The sequence below is a fragment of the Tympanuchus pallidicinctus genome, unplaced genomic scaffold (assembly GCF_026119805.1).
Source record: "Tympanuchus pallidicinctus isolate F22 unplaced genomic scaffold, pur_lepc_1.0 scaffold18, whole genome shotgun sequence".
NCBI classification, from domain to species: Eukaryota; Metazoa; Chordata; class Aves; order Galliformes; family Phasianidae; genus Tympanuchus; species Tympanuchus pallidicinctus.
Genome location: NW_026294699.1, coordinates 1,726,684 through 1,745,675, shown reverse-complemented (window position 1 = coordinate 1,745,675; position 18,992 = coordinate 1,726,684). Strand labels below are relative to the sequence as shown.

General features: G+C 56.3%; 1 protein-coding gene across 2 annotated transcripts; it reads left to right on the top strand.

Annotated features, from left to right (window-relative positions):
- Nucleotides 1-2,039: 2,039 nt before the first annotated feature.
- PRR35 (proline rich 35) lies at nucleotides 2,040-17,120 on the top strand. 2 transcript variants are annotated; one of them, XM_052680259.1, is made up of 3 exons: nucleotides 2,040-2,230; nucleotides 12,906-14,614; nucleotides 15,589-17,120. In XM_052680259.1, exons 2-3 carry the CDS (start codon nucleotides 12,996-12,998, stop codon nucleotides 16,520-16,522), a joined length of 2,553 nt encoding a protein of 850 aa, XP_052536219.1. In that variant the 5' UTR covers nucleotides 2,040-2,230; nucleotides 12,906-12,995; the 3' UTR covers nucleotides 16,523-17,120. The 2 variants fall into 2 exon arrangements, with proteins under 2 accessions (XP_052536219.1, XP_052536218.1); XM_052680258.1 differs by lacking the exon at nucleotides 2,040-2,230 and adding an exon at nucleotides 6,242-6,375.
- The last annotated feature ends 1,872 nt before the right edge of the window (nucleotides 17,121-18,992 follow it).

Genomic DNA, 18,992 nt, shown 5'->3' with positions numbered 1-18,992 from the left:
CATACATCTGTTGTCATCTGACTTGAGGGGGGTTGTAGCCAAGGGAATCAGCCTTCCCAACAGAAAGTTGGAGCTGAGAACATCATCTATGCTCTTTGGGAACTGGCCTGAGACTTCCCCTTCTTGCTCAGCAGCTGAGCCCTATGCCACGCAACACAGGAGCCCAGTGCCTGCACAAGGTCACACTATATGTTTCCTGGATGGTATTCAGTAACAGAAACCCAAGGGAGAGGAGAAGGGCAGAGTAAATGTGTGTGTGTTCATCTGGGTACTTCCCAAGCACCCAAACAGACTCAGCTTGGGGAATTTCTGGACCAAACATGATCCCTCTGTGTTTGCTAACTCTGGGTGAAGTTCTCATCCCAGCAGTGCCTGGTGAGGTCTGCTCAGCCATCCTATTTCAAGGTCGTTATGAGCAATCAGTGGCCAGTGGAAGATGTATAAATCTGCAAGGACAGAACTGTGCAGGGCCTGCTCAGCAAGACAGGCAGAAAGCGTGTGAGTTTGCACCAGGATTCAGTTTTCCTGGGCTCCTCAGCAACAAGAAATGTGGCTTCCATTCAGCTAGCTGTGAAGGCTGTGCAGGTGTCCAAAATGTCTTAACTCACTTTACGAGCAGCAGAATCAGGGGAATGGAGGGTTTCAGTGCACGTATGTTGGCTCTGAGCTTTAAAGCTGAATTCAGCTCTGTTAGAGGGGAAAAGATAATTCTGGTTTGTCAGGAGCCTGTGTCCAGCCAGCATCAGCGCAGGCTGCAGGCAGGTAGGACTGAGCCAGGTCCTCCCAGAGCAAGAGGGAGCATTTACCCCATGAGAAAAGCAGGCAGGACATCTCCATCTGTGGCAAAATCTTAGGAAAAGTAAGGATGCAGCAAGGAACTCCAGCATCAGGGCTGCACATTTCAGACTGCTGATGGAGTGGCAGCAGCCAGAGCCCTGCCCCGTGCCTGCATCAGATGCCACCCAGATGCATGGCAGCCTGATCTCAGCCCTTTAGCTCTCCAGGTGGTTATAAAGAGATCTTCACCAGCCCTCGCGGGGCTCTTCTTCAGGTGCCATAGCATTAGGTGGACTTACCAGATTCCCCTGCAAAGCCAAATTCTCCCATGTTTATGCCAGCTGGAGATGGAAGTCTCCCCTCCCATGCTCAGCTTTGAGCACAATGTTATATTTTGTCAGAAGATGCAGGTTTGGGAGCAGGACTTCAGGCCCTGTGGACAAACCTTCAGACCTCAGACTGTGGTCCCTCCGTGCAGAGGAATGACAGCCCAGCAGTGCAAGGTGGGGTATTTTGGGGGGAGGGGGAGCAGTGAGAAAGGGCAAAACAGACCGTGTCTATAATGCAAAATGCTTTATTTCTGACCTTTAGCAAAAGGAATATAGAAATATTTGGAAAAAGTAGTGGCAGAGGGCAGAGAAGCTGACAGTTAGAACTGGGTGGAGAAGAGCACAAAATGGGGTTTTCTGCCTCCGAGAAACCATGCTCAGCACCACGTGGAGATGATCCTGACTGCTGGGGAGGTTGGTGGTGGAGGGAACGTCCCTTCAGGAGAGAATGTCCTCAGGGTCGTCGGCAGCACAACAGGTGCAAGCCCTGCCTGCTCCCCAGGGCGCTGGGACCTGGGCACGCGGGGCTGCCTCTGTCCTGGAGCAGACGTGGAGCAGAACGTGGCCCTAAAACCCGTGACCTGGAGCCGGGTGGCTGGAGAACCTCAGGCAGCAGCACGGAGGCAAGGAGCATTTTGCAGTCAGCACCTGCGAGCGGGGCCGCGGCTCCCCTCACCTGCTGCGGCAGCGAGGCAGCGGGATCAAGGCGAGCCGTGCATGTCTGGAGGCCTTGCAGAGCACATGAAAGGGGCTGCTGGGAGCCGCGATCACAGGCGGCGAGCGGGGAAAGTTGGGCTCGGGCGGGGATTTCTGGCAGGTTGGTTTTACACTGGGAAATTCTCTTTCTGTCTCTTTCATGATGAAGATCCTTTTAATTTTCTTCTCCCCTTTTTCTCCTCTCCATCTCCGTCTCCCCTTTCGCCAGGCAGATAGCTGGGAGCCGCGGAGCATGTGATGCTGCCTTCCATATAGGGGCAGGAGCAAAGCAAGACCAACTGATGGACGCCCTAGGGCCAGACTTGCAGACAATATATAACCTACTGCACGATCTGAAACGCTTCCCACTTTCACAGCGCGAACATCAGGCGGAGCGCAGCCGTGCTGGGAGAGCAGCCCTGGTGCAGGTGAGTCCCTGCAGCACCCACCGGGATCCCTGCTGGGAAGGGGAAGGTGAGAGGGGCCGTTCACCCGGCAGTGCAGCTGTAAGGCAGGCAGATTTAGGCACGGTTCTTTGGGGGGGTTTATCCTTTTTGCTGCCCGTCCCGCTCCCTGCATGTGAGCATCCCTGCTCCTGGCTACGCCGGGACGTCGCAGCCGGATAGCTGCACCTGCTCTCTGCCGTTTCCAAAGGAGCAGAACAAGAGCAAACAACTTTAAAAAGCACTTTTTTTTTTTTTTTCTAAAGTTTCCTTCTTTATTATTATTATTATTATTATTATTATTTCCAATCCCTCAGCATCCACTTGGATGCCTTCACCTTCATGTGCTGGAATCTCCCTTGTGAAGGAAACTGTTCCCGGCTGGGACTGAATGGGGGATGTGAGCTGGAGATAACGCGGTTAAAATGCGAACAAAGCACGGAGGGGGGGGGGGGGGGGGGGGGGCTGCATGTCTGTCTGCTGGGGGTCAGTACAGAGCAGCCAATATAGAACTGCTGGGGCTCTCGCTGTGCCGTGCGTCTGTCCCTGCGCTGGGGAACAAACTTTGTGCCTGGGACAGTTTGTGTCCCGCTGAATGGTGATATTCCCAGCAGCAGTGACAGCATCCCGCAGCCTGGGCGCTTTGCATCGTGCTTTTTTGCTGTTGCTTGCTGGGTCCCGGCTGTGTCTGACAGTGGGGGTCGAGCTGGGGGGTTGGAGTAAGGAGCACAGCTGCGCTCGGGGCTGGGAAACCTCGGGGAACTTGCAGGAACCTGAGCATGCTGCTGCGGTCCCAGAACCACGCTGTCAGGGTGAATGGGTCAAAGAAGGGCAAAAGGGTTAAAATGATGAATTTGTGGATTTCTGTGTAGGTGATCAAATTGCTGTGAGTGCACAAGGTGGAGGCAGGCTGAGCCTGAGAGGCTGCTCCCGTGCTCCAGCCTCAGTTTCCCCATCTATGCACTTCCCCTGCCCGCACCCTGCTGTGCCTCATTTCTGGATCTCATTTCTGGCTTTTTGCTGGGGAATCAGCGCAGATCACAATTAAAATTGCACTTCCAAGAAGGCATTTGTTGGAGCCCATACGATGTAGGTGCAGAGGGGCACTGGGGCTCGTTGGTTCGTGCAGGGCACCCTGCTGTGCCGCTGGTTTGGGCCAAGCTGTGCTGGCATTTTCCTGCTGCCAGGAGCTTTTCCTGGCCGAAGGTGGAGATCCAGTTCCCTTTGTTAGCTCGGTGACATTGGGATGGTGGCAGTACTGGAAGTGCTCAGGGAGTCCCCTCTCCCCTGCCCACAGCAGCAGGAAGGCAATTGCTGCTGGCGCTTTACCTTCTAAAACCCTTCCTGGTGGCAAATGCCCCCTGATCCAGTGCTCTCCCCTCCCTGCAGTGCTGGCCCGGCTCAGTGCCCTGCCAGAATCAGCACTTGCCCTCTGCAGAGACAGCTGGGGATGGTGGCAAGCGGGTGGTGCACAGTGTCACTGTGGAGAGGTCCCAAACCCTGTTAAACCCTCTGACAATTTGCCTGAGCAATTTCCATAGCATGTTCGTTCTCCTCTTGCTGGAGGAGAATGAAGGTTTTGACAGAAGCTCTGCTTGCCCTCAGAGGGGTTGAAATGCAAACTCACAGAGGGAGAAGCAGAGCTGCCAGTGGGTTTTCCCCCTTTCCAGCCCCTTGCTGCTCCCCATCTCTTAATGCGGTGACCGAGGCTCTGGGATGCAGGGAAGGAGAAAAGCATGGAAGGAGAGGAGAGAAGCCACCCAGCAGCTCACCTGCATGGATAGGACAGGGGCTGGGGGGCCTCCAGCTCCTCTCTGCCCATAGCACCACCTGGACATGGAGCTCTTCCCAGCACGGAGCAGCAGCAGGGCAGTGCTGGGGAGTGCAGCGGAGGTGCACAGCTGTGTGGCTTTCAGAGCTGCTTGATCGATAGCTGCTTCCTCGCACCCTCCCTCTCCCCCAATCCCCACATGCATTTTTCATGCTAACCCCTCCTGGGCAAAGACTGTCTACGCAGGAAAGAAAAATACAACACAAAACAGAACCAAAACCTACTTTTGTTTTTCTGGTCCCCGGAGGTTGTTTTAGTTTAAGGGCCAATCTATAAATTCAGGGCTGGGAATATCTTTGCTCCGTGAACAAAGTGGTGTGAGGAAGCTCCCCAGGGCCCCTCTCCAGGTTGGCCCAGCGCTTTAGGATGGATTCTGTACAGCCCAGACCTTGTAGTGTGGTAGGGCCAGGCTGGGGCTGAGGCTTGGTTCCCCCATGAAGGTCTCCATTAAAAATCCGCAGTGCGTATGTGAGCAGAGATTTTCTGTGAGAACATCATCCTGTCGTATTGGGGCTTTCCCTCTTCACAGCCTGGCTTTGGGTAACACCTGTGATGGTTTGCATGCTGCCAGCACTTCCCCCTCCCCGATCCTGGCTGCCAGACCTGTACTCCCCTCTTTGTCCCCATCACTCAGCACTGGATCCCACCCTGGGCACGCCAGCAGCACCCCTTGGCCCCCAATGCTCCCAGCTCTGTGCTCGCAACCATTGCACTGCCATACCCCAGCCCTCCCAATGCGCTTCAGGGCCGTGGCCACACTGAGATGGCACAAGATGGCACAGCTCGGTCCGGTGTATAGCAGCGAAAGGGCAGAGGCCAGGAATAGAAATGCAGGAGGAGGAGGAGGAGGACGCCTTGACCTTTCCAGCAGCCAGCAATGAAGAAAACTTTCCGGCTACCTGTAGCAAGGCGCCGGGCAGGCTCTGTTATCATCTCATCAGCGTGCCCGGCCGGCAGCGGGCAGCCACCACTGCAGTGCCTGTGGGGCTCACCGAGGTCAGGAGTTAACTCACCGCTGCCCGGCGTGGCCGTGAGCTCTCAGCACACCGCAGGGCTGAGCTGGGACAGGTAGGAGGGCACACCGTGGCCGTCGCTGCCCCTCTGGGCACCCCAAGGGGCTCAAGCCCCCCCCCTCACCCTCCCCGCATCACACCCACAATCGCTCCCACCATTGCAGACCCATGAAGCAGACAAGGAAGGGGCTGTTGCCATACTGCCACCGGGTGCCAGCACCGTGGGGTACAGTGAGGCAGCCGTGTGCTGAGCCCCCCTGGCCGTCCCTCTCTTGCTGGCCCGGAGTTGGGGGTGGCAGCCGTCTGTCCCCGACCTTCTATGCGCAGATGGCGTGGGCAGCCAGCACAGGTGGCCCTGTGCCGTGGCAGATTGGGGCCGGCTGTGTGCAACACGCCTGGGAAGGGGACAGGAGTGAAGGCGGGGAGTGGGGAGATGAGGGGGGCACTGGAGATGGCTGCAAGTCCCTGCTCTGTTGTGTGCAGTTCTGGATCCACAGCTTCGGCACTTGCGCCGGGAACCTGCCAGGCTGTGAGATGCTGAAGCAGGGATGCGAGCGGGTGATGGGGAGCATGTGGGGCAGCAGTGCAGAGATGTGATCCCCTCATTTGGCCCCAAAGAGAGGAACCGGTCTAGAGTATCAGGCATTCTGAGGAAGGTTTGGTTTGGGGGAATTCGACTACGCATGGGGATCCCAGGGTGGGGACGGAGTGGGTAAATGGTAAATGATGCAGAGAGCTGCACTGGCACTCAGCGCATTGCCTGCCGACAGGAAAAGGTGATGCAGGGAGGGGGGATTCTTCCTCCAGCCCTCTCCTCCCTCCTGTGCCACCCCATGGGGCTGAGCAGTGGTGCAAGGAGGCAGCCCAGAGCCGCTCACGCAGCCAGCCCTGAACAGCCATGAGCTCACTGAGCACATCCTCCTCCGGCCCAGCTGGTTTCGCTCCCAGCCTGCTCCGTCTGCGCATAAAGGCAGTTTCTGGGACTGAGCTGCTTTTGGCAATCCAGGCTTCCACTGGCCTGTCCGCCCCCCAAGCCCCGCGCACCTCCTCCCCAACACTGCTCTGCCAGGGCCATAGCAAATCAGAGAGAAGCCTGCGGGGCAAATCGGTACAAATGAGACCAAGCAAGAGGGTGGGGAGGGACAGCGAGGAGGGGGAATGACTCCTGGGTTGGCTTCTGTTCCGGAGTTTGATGTTGTCTGCAAACAGCCCTGTAAATGCTCAGGAGCGGCGTCCGAAGTCACCTGTCCCTGCTCCCAGCCTGCAGCACGGGGACGGGCTGAGCTGTAAGTGGGGCCGAGCCGGTGTCCTCTGGGGCGTGAAGGGGTGGGCAGGGGCTGAGGGTGACCCCAGGGACAGGACCCCACGGAGGACCCGGAGGGGGACGCTCTCCCACGGTGAGAGCTGCTGTCTCCCTTTGCTTTGGTACCTCCTTAAAAAGTCAGCCTGGTGGAACCGGAGGCCCAGCGCTGTGAGTTTGGGGTTGGGGCAGGAGGGATGAATGGGTACCAGAAAGAGCTGTGCAAACTGCAGGAGAACGGAGAGCAGTCGGTGTGCGGCTCGGTCCTTCCGCAGCGGTGCTCTTTGATCCCATCACCAATATCTTTGCAAAGTGTTGCGGCTCCATCTTATTAAAGGCGCTGGGCACCGGGGAGGTCATATGGGGCCTTTCTGCTCGGGTGGCTCTCCTAATGACATGTTCAGTTGCCTTTGCTGGGGATTTGCTCACGCAAGTCCTTCAAATTGAAAGTTTGTGGAGGATTTTGGACGGTTTCCCCGGCGCTGTGTGGTGTGCTGCCGAGCGCTGCGTGCACAGAGCTGCTCTGAGTGCTCTTTCCCAAGGACTGAATTCACCTCCCTGCATTCATAGAATAAGGGAGAAGAGCAGTGGTTTTCTGCAGGCTTAGAGATGCCATAAGCGTTTGCTTTTGGGAAAGGGAAGCACAAACAGGGGCAGGGTGAGAGTTGGCAGTAAGACAATATTATTTATAGCATCCATAATTTTCCTCTCTAAATTCTGCTCAACAGACACAGAAACAAAGCAGAGCTGCTCTGAGTTTTGCAGGTTACTGCAGTGCTCAACGGTGCCGACCATTAGGGTTGGAATGGAGCTCTGTGGTCATCTAGTCCAACTAGATGTGTGTTTGCAGTAATTTTGACAATTAAATTAACGAGTCGTGCAGTGAAGAGCATCTCATGGGCATTCTAAGGCTCTTAAAAGAGGGGGATAAGGACGTGAGGTGGCTAGGTCCCAGATGTGTCACAGCGGTGTCAAACCCCATGGCCAACCCGAGGGAGGTTTGGGTGCTGCCCCTGTGTCCTCTCACCTTGCCCTGGAGCCTTCCTGGTACTACAGGGGTGGCTCACAGCACTTTGGTGGGGACCCCGTTTGGAGCAGGGATGCACACAGTGGTCCCTCTGGAGCTGCACGGTGCAGGGTGGCTGTGCCCAGACTGGGATGTGCACAGCTATGGCTTTGTGACCGTTTCTCATGGTCTTCTGAGGGCGTTAACAAGCTGCCTTTTTGGCTTACACCGTTAACAACGTCCCCAGCCCCTGCTAACAACATCCCCGTGTATGGTCCTGGTGGCTCTGCCTTGGGCCATTGCTCCTCCTGGTCACTGCGTGGCCATACAGCCCTGGGTGGGCTGTTCTGCAGGCAAGCACTGCTAGCCATGCAGGGCCACCTCATCACCACGCTGCAGCCCAAATCGTGCTGAGAGCCTGGGGTGGGAGAGCGGTGCTGGGAGATGGAGGCTGTGAGCTGGGAGCAGCAAAGCATTTTCCTTTTGCCTTTTTGACTAAATTGGAATAGTTCAGAAACTGGAGCTGCTTGGACTGGATTTCTTGGGATGTGGGCTCCAGTCTGCACTGGCCCCTGCCTAGGTTTCAGCACTGGTGCTGCAGTATGTGCTGCATACTGAGGACTTGAAGAACCCCCTTCCCCAGATATCTATTTAACTTATCACTGTTGCCTTGAGTAGAAATGCAGAATCATAGAATCATCACAGAATTATAGGAAGACTTGGGTTGGAAAAAATTTAAAAGACCATCGAGTTCCAACCCCGTGCCATGGGCTGGTCTCCCCCGGCATGATCAGGATGATTACAGCCCCATCCAGTTGCCCAGGGGCCCATCCTCTCCTTCAGCAGAAGGAAAGGAGGTGAGAGTACAGCAATGGGCATGTATAGGAGCAGAAGAAGTCTGGAATGGGAGGGAGGTGGTAGGCTAGGCAAGGAGGAGCGAAGGCTTTGTACCTCAAAACAAATTGCATGGATTTGAACTGGAATACAGTGAATTTTCTGGTTGTGAAAGGAGGGAGACACCTGAGCAGCTCATACACACAGCGCGCTGCTTGTGGGAGAAAGAAAGCCAGCTGAAGCATGGGGTGTGAGAGGCTCTGTGGGGAAGGGAACTGCCAGACAGCTTTGGGGAGCCCTGGATGGCACTGCAGGAGCTCAGCTCTGTCAGGCCAGCGAGAGCAAAGCAGAGAGGAGATCTCATTCAGTTCTTATCCTTCCTCTCCCTGGTGCATTTAAGAAGTGTGAAATATCCAAGGATACGTGGGAAGCAAAAAGGTGGAGAACATTTCTTAGTGCTGAGAGACAAATCTCCATCCCTCAGCAGGCTCCAGGGCCTTGTGGGCTGGCAGCTGCTCCTCTAGGGGGAATGACTGGCAATGGGATGGTGGGAACTGGCGTGGAGCTGAACCCCACATTGCTGCCTGTGTGCTGCATCACAGGGGAGGAGATGGGCTGGGACACCGTGAGGAAGGAGCTTCCATTCCCAGCACCAACCCTAGAGGCTGGCAGGTGGGAGCCCTGAGCATCACGGGCATGATGCAGACTTCACCACGTAGGAGAGCTGTGCTGTACCTTCATATCCAGATGCGTGCACATCTCAAGCCCTCCCAGCTCTCTCCAGATGTTCATCCTCTCCCCTTAGTCACCATGCTAGCTGTAGGCACCATCTCCTCTGTGCATTCCTGGGTGCCAGCCACACTGCTGGCTTCGTGGCTTGCACACAGTCACTTTCTTCTCTATCCAGCTGCTGGAGATGGATGTCTTCACACGTCTGGAGGTCTGTTTGCAAAGGAGCCACTAAATCCCACAGAGAGCCTGCGGTCTCCCGGGGCTCCATTAGCAGGTAGAGGTGGAGGTGGACGAAGGAGCAGGAAAATCTTGCAGCGGGGGCCAAGCACAAGCTTGTGCAGGTGGTTGATGTAATGTGCAGAGACAGCCTTACATCTCCTCACCAGGACCTGCCTCCTCCCCCAGAGGGCTGCGGCAGGAAGGGCTGTGGGAGGAAAGCCACTGCGGTGGAGGGCACTCGCCTCTGTGGAGAGTAGCCTGGAGGCTCTCACGGCCTGATCTCATCTCTCCGTGAGGCTTCGAGTTGTGTGCCATGGGCAGAGGGCAGGAGACGACGACTCCAACCCATTGTCGCTTGGTTGAATGCTTGCCACCGCGTGTGCTTCTCATAGGATGCTGGGGTTGCCTCAGGGAGTCTTCAGGCTAACAGAGCGGGGAGAGGCGGCTGCTTTTTGGGGATGGAGGCAGAGGAGAGGTGGGAGATGCAGAACGCTTCTTGAACAAGGGCAAAAAAGGGAGGAGAAAACTTGGAGCCACAATTTGGGTCCGAGACTTGCGTGCTGAAGGTGCTGGGGGTGGCACATTGTGGGGAGCAGTCTGGAGGACTCTCTGATGTTGGGTGGGCAGAAGCAGAGGTGCTCACTGAGATGGGGCCATGGGAACCAAACCGCCTGAGCTCCCAAAATGCTGGAAACCCAAATGGTGGTGAATTTTTAGAGAGCTGGGTTTGGACAGTTTGCCTATAGAGCACTTTCGGGTACATAAAGGTGGAAAATCTATTTAGAGATTGAGGACTTTCAATGTAGCCCAAGCCGGCATAAGGCACATCTCAAGGTGGGAATAGTTTCAAATCTCCTGACGTGGGGACACCAAAGGATGACTTCTCACTGTCAGTTTAACTGCAAGTGTGGGCATTTCAGTGAGGTGTGGGGAGGCTGGGAGCTCCCAGGCCTCCATCAACCAGGCTTTCCCCCCTCTTTTGAGCACCTGCTACTTTGCCACGGCCAATTGCCCTCATCCCAGGCTCTGATAAATGCTTAAAAGCTCAGATCGTGCAACCCCAGGCTATGAAAATAAAAAGGGTACCAATATCCGCTAAGTAGCCCCTGCAGCAAAAGCATGTAGGGAAAGTGCTTTGCATTGATCAGTGCCTCGCCGCTGCCATCCACCCCTGCTCCAGCCTCAGCACTGGTGAAAATGGCAAGCACTATAACAGAAGGCTTTGGGTAATCGCAGGAAAGGGGTGGTCTTTGGGGCTGTCAGCGTGTCACACCCTATAGGAAAGCCATGCCCCCCATGCTCCCTTCTGTGCCATCCTGGTGACCATCCGTGGTCATTTGGGCAGCCAGCTCCCTGCTACAGAAACCGCTGCTGGCAAATGGCAGTAGGGAACACTGAGATTGTTGTGATGCTCAGCCTCTGGAGCTCAAGTGGTTTGAATATGCAGGGGGAAGCAGCCAAGTGAATGTAGCTGTGGGGGTAACACATCCCTGAAGTCCCCCCTGCAGGACAGGAACAAGCCCTCGAGACCATAGGAAGCTCAGCATCTCTCCCATGCCCCTACTTCCACGCCATGTCTCACACCCAGCTAGGAAAGGTTGATGGCTACTGATGTCCATGTGTTGTGGCTCCCTGGCAGCCCACACGCAGCATGGCAGGACCCGAGGGGCAAAGGGAGGACATCAGTCTGGGACATGGGGTCTTCGTTCCAACCAGAAAAGCTCATGGGGGTCTCAGAAGCAGGTATCAGGACACGTTCACAGTGCCAGGGCATCTCCAGTGGACACGTGCTTTGGTCTTTGAACCAGGCCACTCAATTCTGGCAGCCTTTATGTTTCTCCCTCCCCTGAGCACATGGCTATGCCTACGTATAGGGAGAGAGGTCTGCAGCAGTTTACGCTTGCTCACCTTCTGCCTGGAAAGGAGGTGGTGAAGCAGGGCTGCCATGGCGAGCCACAGAATTGGAGGCGTCAAAGGAAATTTGTGGGAAGGGCCAGCTCAGCAGGCAGCACTCTGAGCAGCGTGGTGGGGAAATCCCCACTGCAGGATGATTTGGGGGCTGGATATTTCCACGGTTTCCAGAGATGGGAGGGTCACTGGTGCGTGCTGCTCTTGGAGGCACCATGTCCAATATGGAGATGAAATGAGGGTTTGGGAAACTGGAGCAGTACCATAGGTGCTTGCCCTACGTATTGGGCACCTCCTTTTGGCTGTTGTTAGAGACATGAGCTGGACAGGCTGTTGATGTGATCCAGTCAAGCTGCCCCTAGAGTTCTACGTACTGCTTCTATCCCTGGAGCTCAGGCTGGATTTGGGATTTTTAAAGCGCTGGAGTGCTGGGGACTGCAGATCCCCTTTCTGAGCATCTCTCCCTCCTTCGTTGCCTTTGTCTCTCCATCTCTTTCTTCTCCCCTCGCCCCTCCACTGCCTCCATCTGACCATGCCCCCCTCCCCATGTCCTGAGGAGGAGAGCAGGGATGCTGCAATTCCCAGGCACAGGTGCGCGGTCCCCGCCGAGCGCTGCCCCCAGGCACGGCCCCGCACGTCCGCAGCTGACAGCCCACTGGAAATAATGCGTTGTGGCAGAGCGAGACTCAACAGACCACGAAGATCTGCTGGTGCGGGAACTGCTCAGCAACCAGGAGCCGCAACGCCTGGCTCCCAGCTCTGCAGAGCCCAATCCAGCTCTGGGGATGCCTCTGCTGCGCTGAGACTTCCTCCCCTGGCCCCTGGCTCTCACGTGGGGCGCTCTCCCATCGCATTGCTGTCTGTTGCCCTGCTCCCTGCCTTGCCATTCATTTCTGCGGTGTGGGGAGGTGGACTTGGCTGTGTTGTGGAGTCGCTCCCTGTCCTCATGTGGGACGGCTCCATGGCATCTGCGCACCTCTGCAGCACTGCTGGAGGAGGGTCGGGCATGCAAGAATGGAACAACCAGTTCCAGTCTCTCAGCACAGATTTAATCTGCCTCTGGTGTATAAACACCAAATGTTTGTTCAACTGACCTGCAAACACACAGCGTGCTGTGCGGCTCCCGCTCGGCCTCTCCATGTTCCTCGCCCTCCAGTGTGGCACTGGGATGCTGCCATGACCAGGGCTCATGAATCTGTGTGAGGCTCAGGGGCTGGAGATGGGAATGGTGCTGGGGAAGAGGGCAGGATGCAATGTGGGAATGTGATGCTTTATGGTCCCAGTGGTGAAAGCGCAGGAAGCAGAGCACAGGGAAGTCCCCCAGCACACAGAGCATCCTCCAGCCCAGCAGCCAGCAGCTGGGGCTGCTGGCACTGTCTGCCGGGCCACTGTAGGAACAAGGCATGAGCAGAGGGTGCCTGTGAATGCTAATAATGCTTGAGACTGCAACCACCTTGAAACAGCCCTCAAGCGCTGCAGCCAGGCTATGGCTGGGCTGGGCTGGGTGCACACCAGTCCAGTGGGAAGAAATGCCCATGGCTGCCTGAAGCTCCCTGGCAGCTCTAGTCTTGGCTGCCCAGCTGTGGCCTTCACTTCCCCAGTAGGCTCAGACCACACTGTTCCTTTACTTCAATGGTCCCAGGTGCCTGTGGCAGTCTGCAGATGCTGCTGCCCGTAATGAATGGGGTACACTCAGTCTGTCTGTAGCTTCTCCCCACCAAATCTGTCTGTCCGAACACCTTCTTTGACTGTATTCACATACAAGCAGGACTTGGCAGGGCTGACAGCTCACCAGCTCCCATGTTCTCTCCTTCCAGGGCACACAGAAGCTCCTGGGGAGGTGGAGTGAGATTTAGGCACTGAGCCCCTCTGCTCCCATCAGGAGCCATCACCAGACACCCACTGCCATGTCCAAGGACGACGTGGGCTGCAAGCTGGCCTCCGTCTACAAACACAAGGAGAGGAAGCCCAAAAAGCCCCACTACATCCCGAGGCCATGGGGCAAGCCCTACAACTACAAGTGCTTCCAGTGCCCCTTCACGTGCATGGAGAAATCACACCTCTACAACCACATGAAGTACAGCCTGTGCAAGAACTCCCTCTCCCTCCTCATCGAGTCTGACTGGCCCTACAAGAAGGGCAACCTGCTTCACCCGGAGCTGCGGCTCCTGCACGCCACCGAGGCCACACGGCTGCGCGGGAGGCAGGACGAGCCGGAGACCTGCGACTCCTCGGCCACGTCGGGAGGGTCGGGCAGGATCAAGCAGACCCCTGGCGGGGTTGGCCACGAGGAGAAGACGGCATCAGGAGTGGAGATCCTGCCTGCCGAAGGGGCTGGGGAGGAAGGCAGCCCGTTCCAAGAGGAGGAGGAGGACGTGGCTGGCCTCTTGAGGCAGATGGATGCGGGGGAAAAGAAGGAGAAAAATGAAGAGGCAGGTTGCCAAGGTGATCCAGCTGAACCAGAAGTGAACACTTTGGTCTTTGGCTTCAAGAACAAGAGAGATAAGCCTTGCAAGGAGGTGGAGCCCGACTTCATCATCACGGATGTCTTCTCTCTCAAGAACCACGTCATGAAAAGCAGAGAAATGGCCTCCCCGGACCTAGAAGCTAAGCCAAAGCATTGCAGAGTGCCAAAGAAATGCCTGGCCAGTGGTGGAATCCTCATGGAGCAGTGGAAACTGGTGGCAAATGGGCAAAGGAGGAGCACACCTGAGGTCTCCCCGCCTTGTACCGACAGCAACATCATCCCATGCTATCCACCTCCAGCCTACAGTGACTACCACGAACCTCAGGGCCTCAATCTCTCACTGCTGGGCATCAACTATCCCCTGAACCCCAGCCTGTTCTCCTACCTGAGCCCCACCATGGCCAACAGTGCGACGACACACCCGCACTTGGCTCAGCTGCCATTCCTGGCCTCCACGGCCCAGCTGATGCACCCGCATACTTCCCACTTCCAGCCCCTGCAGAGCCCCGAGCGCTCTGCCTTTCTGCCTCGCTTTTACTACCCTTTGCTCTTTGAGCACACCTTCAGCTCCACTGAAGGCAAGATGTCATCCAGCAAACCAGAGGCCCAGCAGCTGGTGGGCTCGGTCATGCCCACACCTCCCCAAGCCAAGACCCCCAGTGAGCCTTCCAAACCAGGGCTATTGAAGGTACCGGTGCTGAAACCGAGTTTTCCTTGGCCCAAAAGTGGTAGAGAGGAGCCAGCCCTTGAGCTCAGCCACGGACACATGCTGGGGCAGGAAGAAGATAAGTGGCTGTCCCAAGAGAAGGAGAGCAACCCAGAGCTGGGCCTCAACAACTTGCGCAAAAAGCCAACCACTGACATCTTCCAAAACCTGGTGGGGATGAAGGATGGCACTTTTGCCCCCAGCAGCATCCAGAAGGCAGAGCTGACAGCAGTGACCTGCCTGGAGAACAGCAGTCCCACAGGCAATAACCTGAAGAGGAAGCTTCCTTCCAATGATCTGGATTTGATAGGATCTGAAATGCTAATGCCTGGAAAAGTCAGCTATCAGAGCAGGTAAGGTGTCCTCGGTCTCCTTCTTCTCCACATCTGGCCCTTAAACACCATCTTCATAGCCTGCTGTGTCCCTGATGACCCCTTCCCACAAGGTGCTGCAGGAGCTCAGCTCACTCCAAGCCAGCAGTGCAGTTAGCACCCATCCAGAGCAGGGCTTTTGGCCCTGCAGGTGCATCCAAGCAGCTGGGCTGTGTCATTGCTGTTCCTGGATTTCCCCCAACTCGCAGAGAACTAGTGGGGTCTGTGCAGCGTGGACCTGCCTCCCCAGGCACCAAGGAATCTTCTTTTGGGTCCCCAAGTGTCTCACAGTTGCTGGAACAATCGTTTAAACATTCACATTTGCATTCCTCTGATTTGCCTTCTGGTTCCAAAGCCCAGAGGGAGGGTCACGCTTCCAAACATTTCCTTTTACCTGGGGCTAGAAATGTGCACAGCTCCTTGTAACAAAATTTCAGTTCCTCCCCTGACTGTGCAAGTCCAGCTGTGGCTCCAAGAAAAATGTCACTGCAAAAACCACAGCTTTTGGCACCCAGAGGAGCATTCTCTGGAGAAGCACTCTATGCTTTTCTACTTGCACTTGCCTCTTCGCCATTCTCAGGATGGCTGCAGAGATCCACTGCACCTGGACACGCATTAGTGTGTGTGTCCATCTGTCCCTCAGTGCTCCAAAGAGAAAGAGAAAACAAGTCTGGCCATCTGAGCTGGCATCGCTCGCCAGCACAATCTTCCCAGAGTAGACTTGTGTTGGGATGAGGCACAAAACAGCCTGTTTTAGGCTCCATCTCTCCCCTGGGAGAACAAAGGCAGGAGCAGATCCAGCCAGATCTCTGCAAGCTCAGACCAAAGCCTTTCCTGGAAGGTCCTCATGCTGGCAGCGCGCATGGAGGAGCTCATGCTGAACCTGCTGGTCCTGGCCATATCCAAAGATTTTGCCAGTGCTCTCCCTAATCATTGTATCCGTTTCTTTTCTGCAGTGGTTCGAGGGCCAATGCCGGCCACATCCCCAGGGCTCTGGATCACTGGCACATGGATGTCCTGGCAGGCTGGCCTGAGGAACCTGAGAGGGGCAAAGACCCTGAAGGCCTGCCCTGCGCAGGTGCTGCCCCTGAGCACGGCCTCTGCAAGCAGAGCAGACCGCAAGAACCTTCTGCCACCATGACAGACTCTGAGGCTACAACCGTGCTTATTGGGGACCTGTCCAAAACCTTAGAGGAGTACCAGGAGGTGGAGAAGAAACTGTCTGATCTGGCAAAGGAGGACACTCCTGGGCAAAAAGAGCTGAGGGACCAGCTAGTCAAAATCCGAAGGGAGCTCTACCACATCCACCAGGCTCTGGAGAGAGCCGCCAAACCCCACGAGGGGCCCCTGGACCTCTCGGTGAAGAGATCCTCCGAGGGCCTGGAGAAGTGTCCGCAGACCAAGAAGGAAACGTGCGGCGTAGGCCTGGGAATGGAGAAGCTCCACGGCAAAGACCAAGGGGCCCTCAACAAATGCTCAGCCCCAGCCGAGGCTGGAGACGAGGAGGGGCTGCCAAGCTGCCTCCTGGAGGCCGAGAACAAAACCATCGACCTGCTGATCAAGATGAGCCACTCCGAGAGCCTGCGGGCATCCTCCTCCGAGCCCCACCTGGGTGCCGTGATCAAGGCGGAGGTGCTGCCCCTCGCCGTGCCGCTGGAGCTGCGGCACGTCATGGAGCCCTACTACAGCCGCACCACCAAGTGCGAGGCGGACTCCAGCGTCCTGCTGTGCTCTGATGGCAGATCCGGCACCACCCAGGGCCCTCCGCTCCCCGTCACCGCCGAGGACGGGCCGCTGGGCTGCCGGGCCGTGCAGCGCTCCCTGTCCTGCAGCCTTCCCGCTGAGACAGACGCGGTGTGTGCCCACAGCCCTTTGCATGCCGACCCCTAAATCCACCTGGCTTGAAAGCTCCTGGATCTCACTGGCCACCTCATGCTTGACCTTCCTAGTGTCCCACCTCCCCACAGATGAAAGCTTCACCACTGCCTGACTCCATAAAGTGTAAGAAACCAGCCCGTGACCCCCTCCCCGCTGTCCCTTTGGGCTCTGCATGCTCAACAGCCTCAGCTCCCTGGTCCTGGAGCTCCCTTTGGAAGGGAAGTCACTAGCAGGCAAGAAATGCGAGCTGCTAAAAGCAACAAGCTTTCTGTTAAAGGCTCATCCAACCTTCTCATCAGAGACTCTCAGGGACTTCTGCAACCCAGCTCCCATGGCAGGGGAGGGAGACCACAAATGGGGTGTCTGTAAGAACAAACCTGGGTCCAGAAGTGGTTGTGCTCAAAGAGGCTGTGGCTGTCACCTTTGTACAGAGCAGAACTGTGACAGCTTCATCCCACGGTGGCTTCAGGGTCACAGAAGGGACGTGTTTGCCCAGATGAACTGACCCAGAGGCCGAGTACCTCCCACACTGTAAAGACAAGAACATCTTCCCAGCCACAACAACAAGATGCAATAGCCACCTTGCCTCAAAGCGTGGCTCCACACTTCGTTCCTGCCCATCGTTCTTGCCTTTACACAGAAATGACTTTCCCTTCCTCTGTCCCCTTGGCCTCTCCTCATGCAGACATGATGCATGCTCCTCACAAAAGCCCGTGTTCCTGCAGGGTACCACCCCTAAGAGCTCCTGCCCGCTAGTCCTAAACTCCCAAATGATGGTAGGTAGGACTGTAAAAGGGGTGAGATGGTGGTGCTGCGAGCTCCGCTGCTCAGGACACAAAGATGCTGAAGACAACTGTAAAAGAATTTTGGGATATGCAGCTCCTTGGCCTGCCCCAAGCTGGAATGACACCAAGCAACCATCAGTCTGTCCCCTTCCACCATGTTGGGCAGGGTCTGCTTGGGGTCGAGAAGTCCCCGTGCCTGGGTCAGGCTTTTCATGGTTTTCCTTCCGCCATGGTGGGTACAACGTGCTCTCCTCAGCCCTTTTTCATCCACACACACTGTTCAAGAAATGGTGGGGTCACATTTAGCACAAGGTTCTAACTTGTGGCTGGGATTGCAAAGAGAGAGCCCAGCTGAGGGGTGGGGATGGCAGGACAAACAGGACAGCAAAGCCGCCAATAAGGGGCCTGTGCAGCACAGCATGGCAGCTTTAAGCACTGGCACTTCTCTGGGCACAAGGTGGACAGTGCTGCCATGAGTATCAAGAAGGCAAGGCCCCATGTGCAGCCTCCCAGGTACTTTGATGGACCTAGACAGCAGAAGAAGCTGACTCTTCTCACCTGACGGCCCTTTGGACAAGGTTCCCACCACGTCAAAGGGGGTTCTTTCTCACTCAAGGACTTTGCTCAGAGCACACAGGTCACCGAAGGTCTCTCTGGAGAAGTGAGGGGGGCAGAGAAGGAAAGCACTGCTGAGCTCAGCTCCACAGCTCCAGCTCCAGGTCTTCCTGATGAGGCATGTCCTGCTGCTTCCAGCATGGCTCTGGCTCCATCAGACCAGTGGCGGCCATGAGACCCAGCCACAAGAAACCCCAGAGCTTGGGCTCAGGATCCTCAATTCTGGAGCCCAGGAGAGATAGAGCTGGGCCTTTCTTTCCAGATTTGAACAGTGCTGTGATCTTCAGATGCTGTAAAATTATGAGCGCAGCAGCCCCCTCCATACCGAGCACCTTGCTCACACTACCCACTCCCAGCAGCCTATCCACCTCTCTCCAGCCTCTTCTCTCTGCTCTGTGCCCCTCCTGTCAATCCACCCTTTCCTGTCTCCCTCAGTCCCACACATCTCCCCTATAACAGCATCACCCCATTTTCCCCATCTCAGGGCTCTTTCCCCCATACCTTCTTCCATGCCAGGACCCTCGCTCTGCCCCAGCAGAGCACACAGAGGCTGGAGTCTTGTTTTTCTGTGCTATCCATCCCTGCTTACTCATCCCTTACCTCCTCTGAGGAACAACAGCACTTCTGGGTCCCCGTGCTCACTCCAGAGCCCCATCTCTTCCCTGCCCCAAGCAGCACGTTGCATTTCCTAGCAGATCCTGGGCATCCTGGATGTCTGAGACACCAGTGAAGGAGCCGAGCTCCCAGACCACCACACAGTGCTGCCTTTCTCCCTTTTAGCTGATGTATTGCTCGAGCACGGGTTGCCTCCCCACACCAGTCCCTGGCTCCATCCCACCTCCCCCATCTGGGACCCCTCCCTGCTCACCGGTGCCTGGGGTGGCAGCCGGTGCCCGCAGCCCTCGCTGCATCACTCACAGCCTCTCCTGCCTCCATAGAAAGCTGGGGAGCAGGCAGGACGTAGAGGCCAACCACACACTATTTATTGTTCACAGTTTTACGAATGTACAAAACGAAAACCAAACCATTAAAAAGAAAAACCTCCGAGGGCTGCTGCTGTCTGCTGTGTTGATGCCAAGGGC

Coding starts and splice junctions, on each gene's coding strand:
- PRR35 (XM_052680259.1), top strand. CDS start 12,996: ATGTCCAAGGACGACGTGGGCTGCAAGCTGGCCTCCGTCTACAAACAC. Junction 14,615..15,588: donor AAAGTCAGCTATCAGAGCAG/GTAAGGTGTCCT, acceptor TCTTTTCTGCAG/TGGTTCGAGGGCCAATGCCG.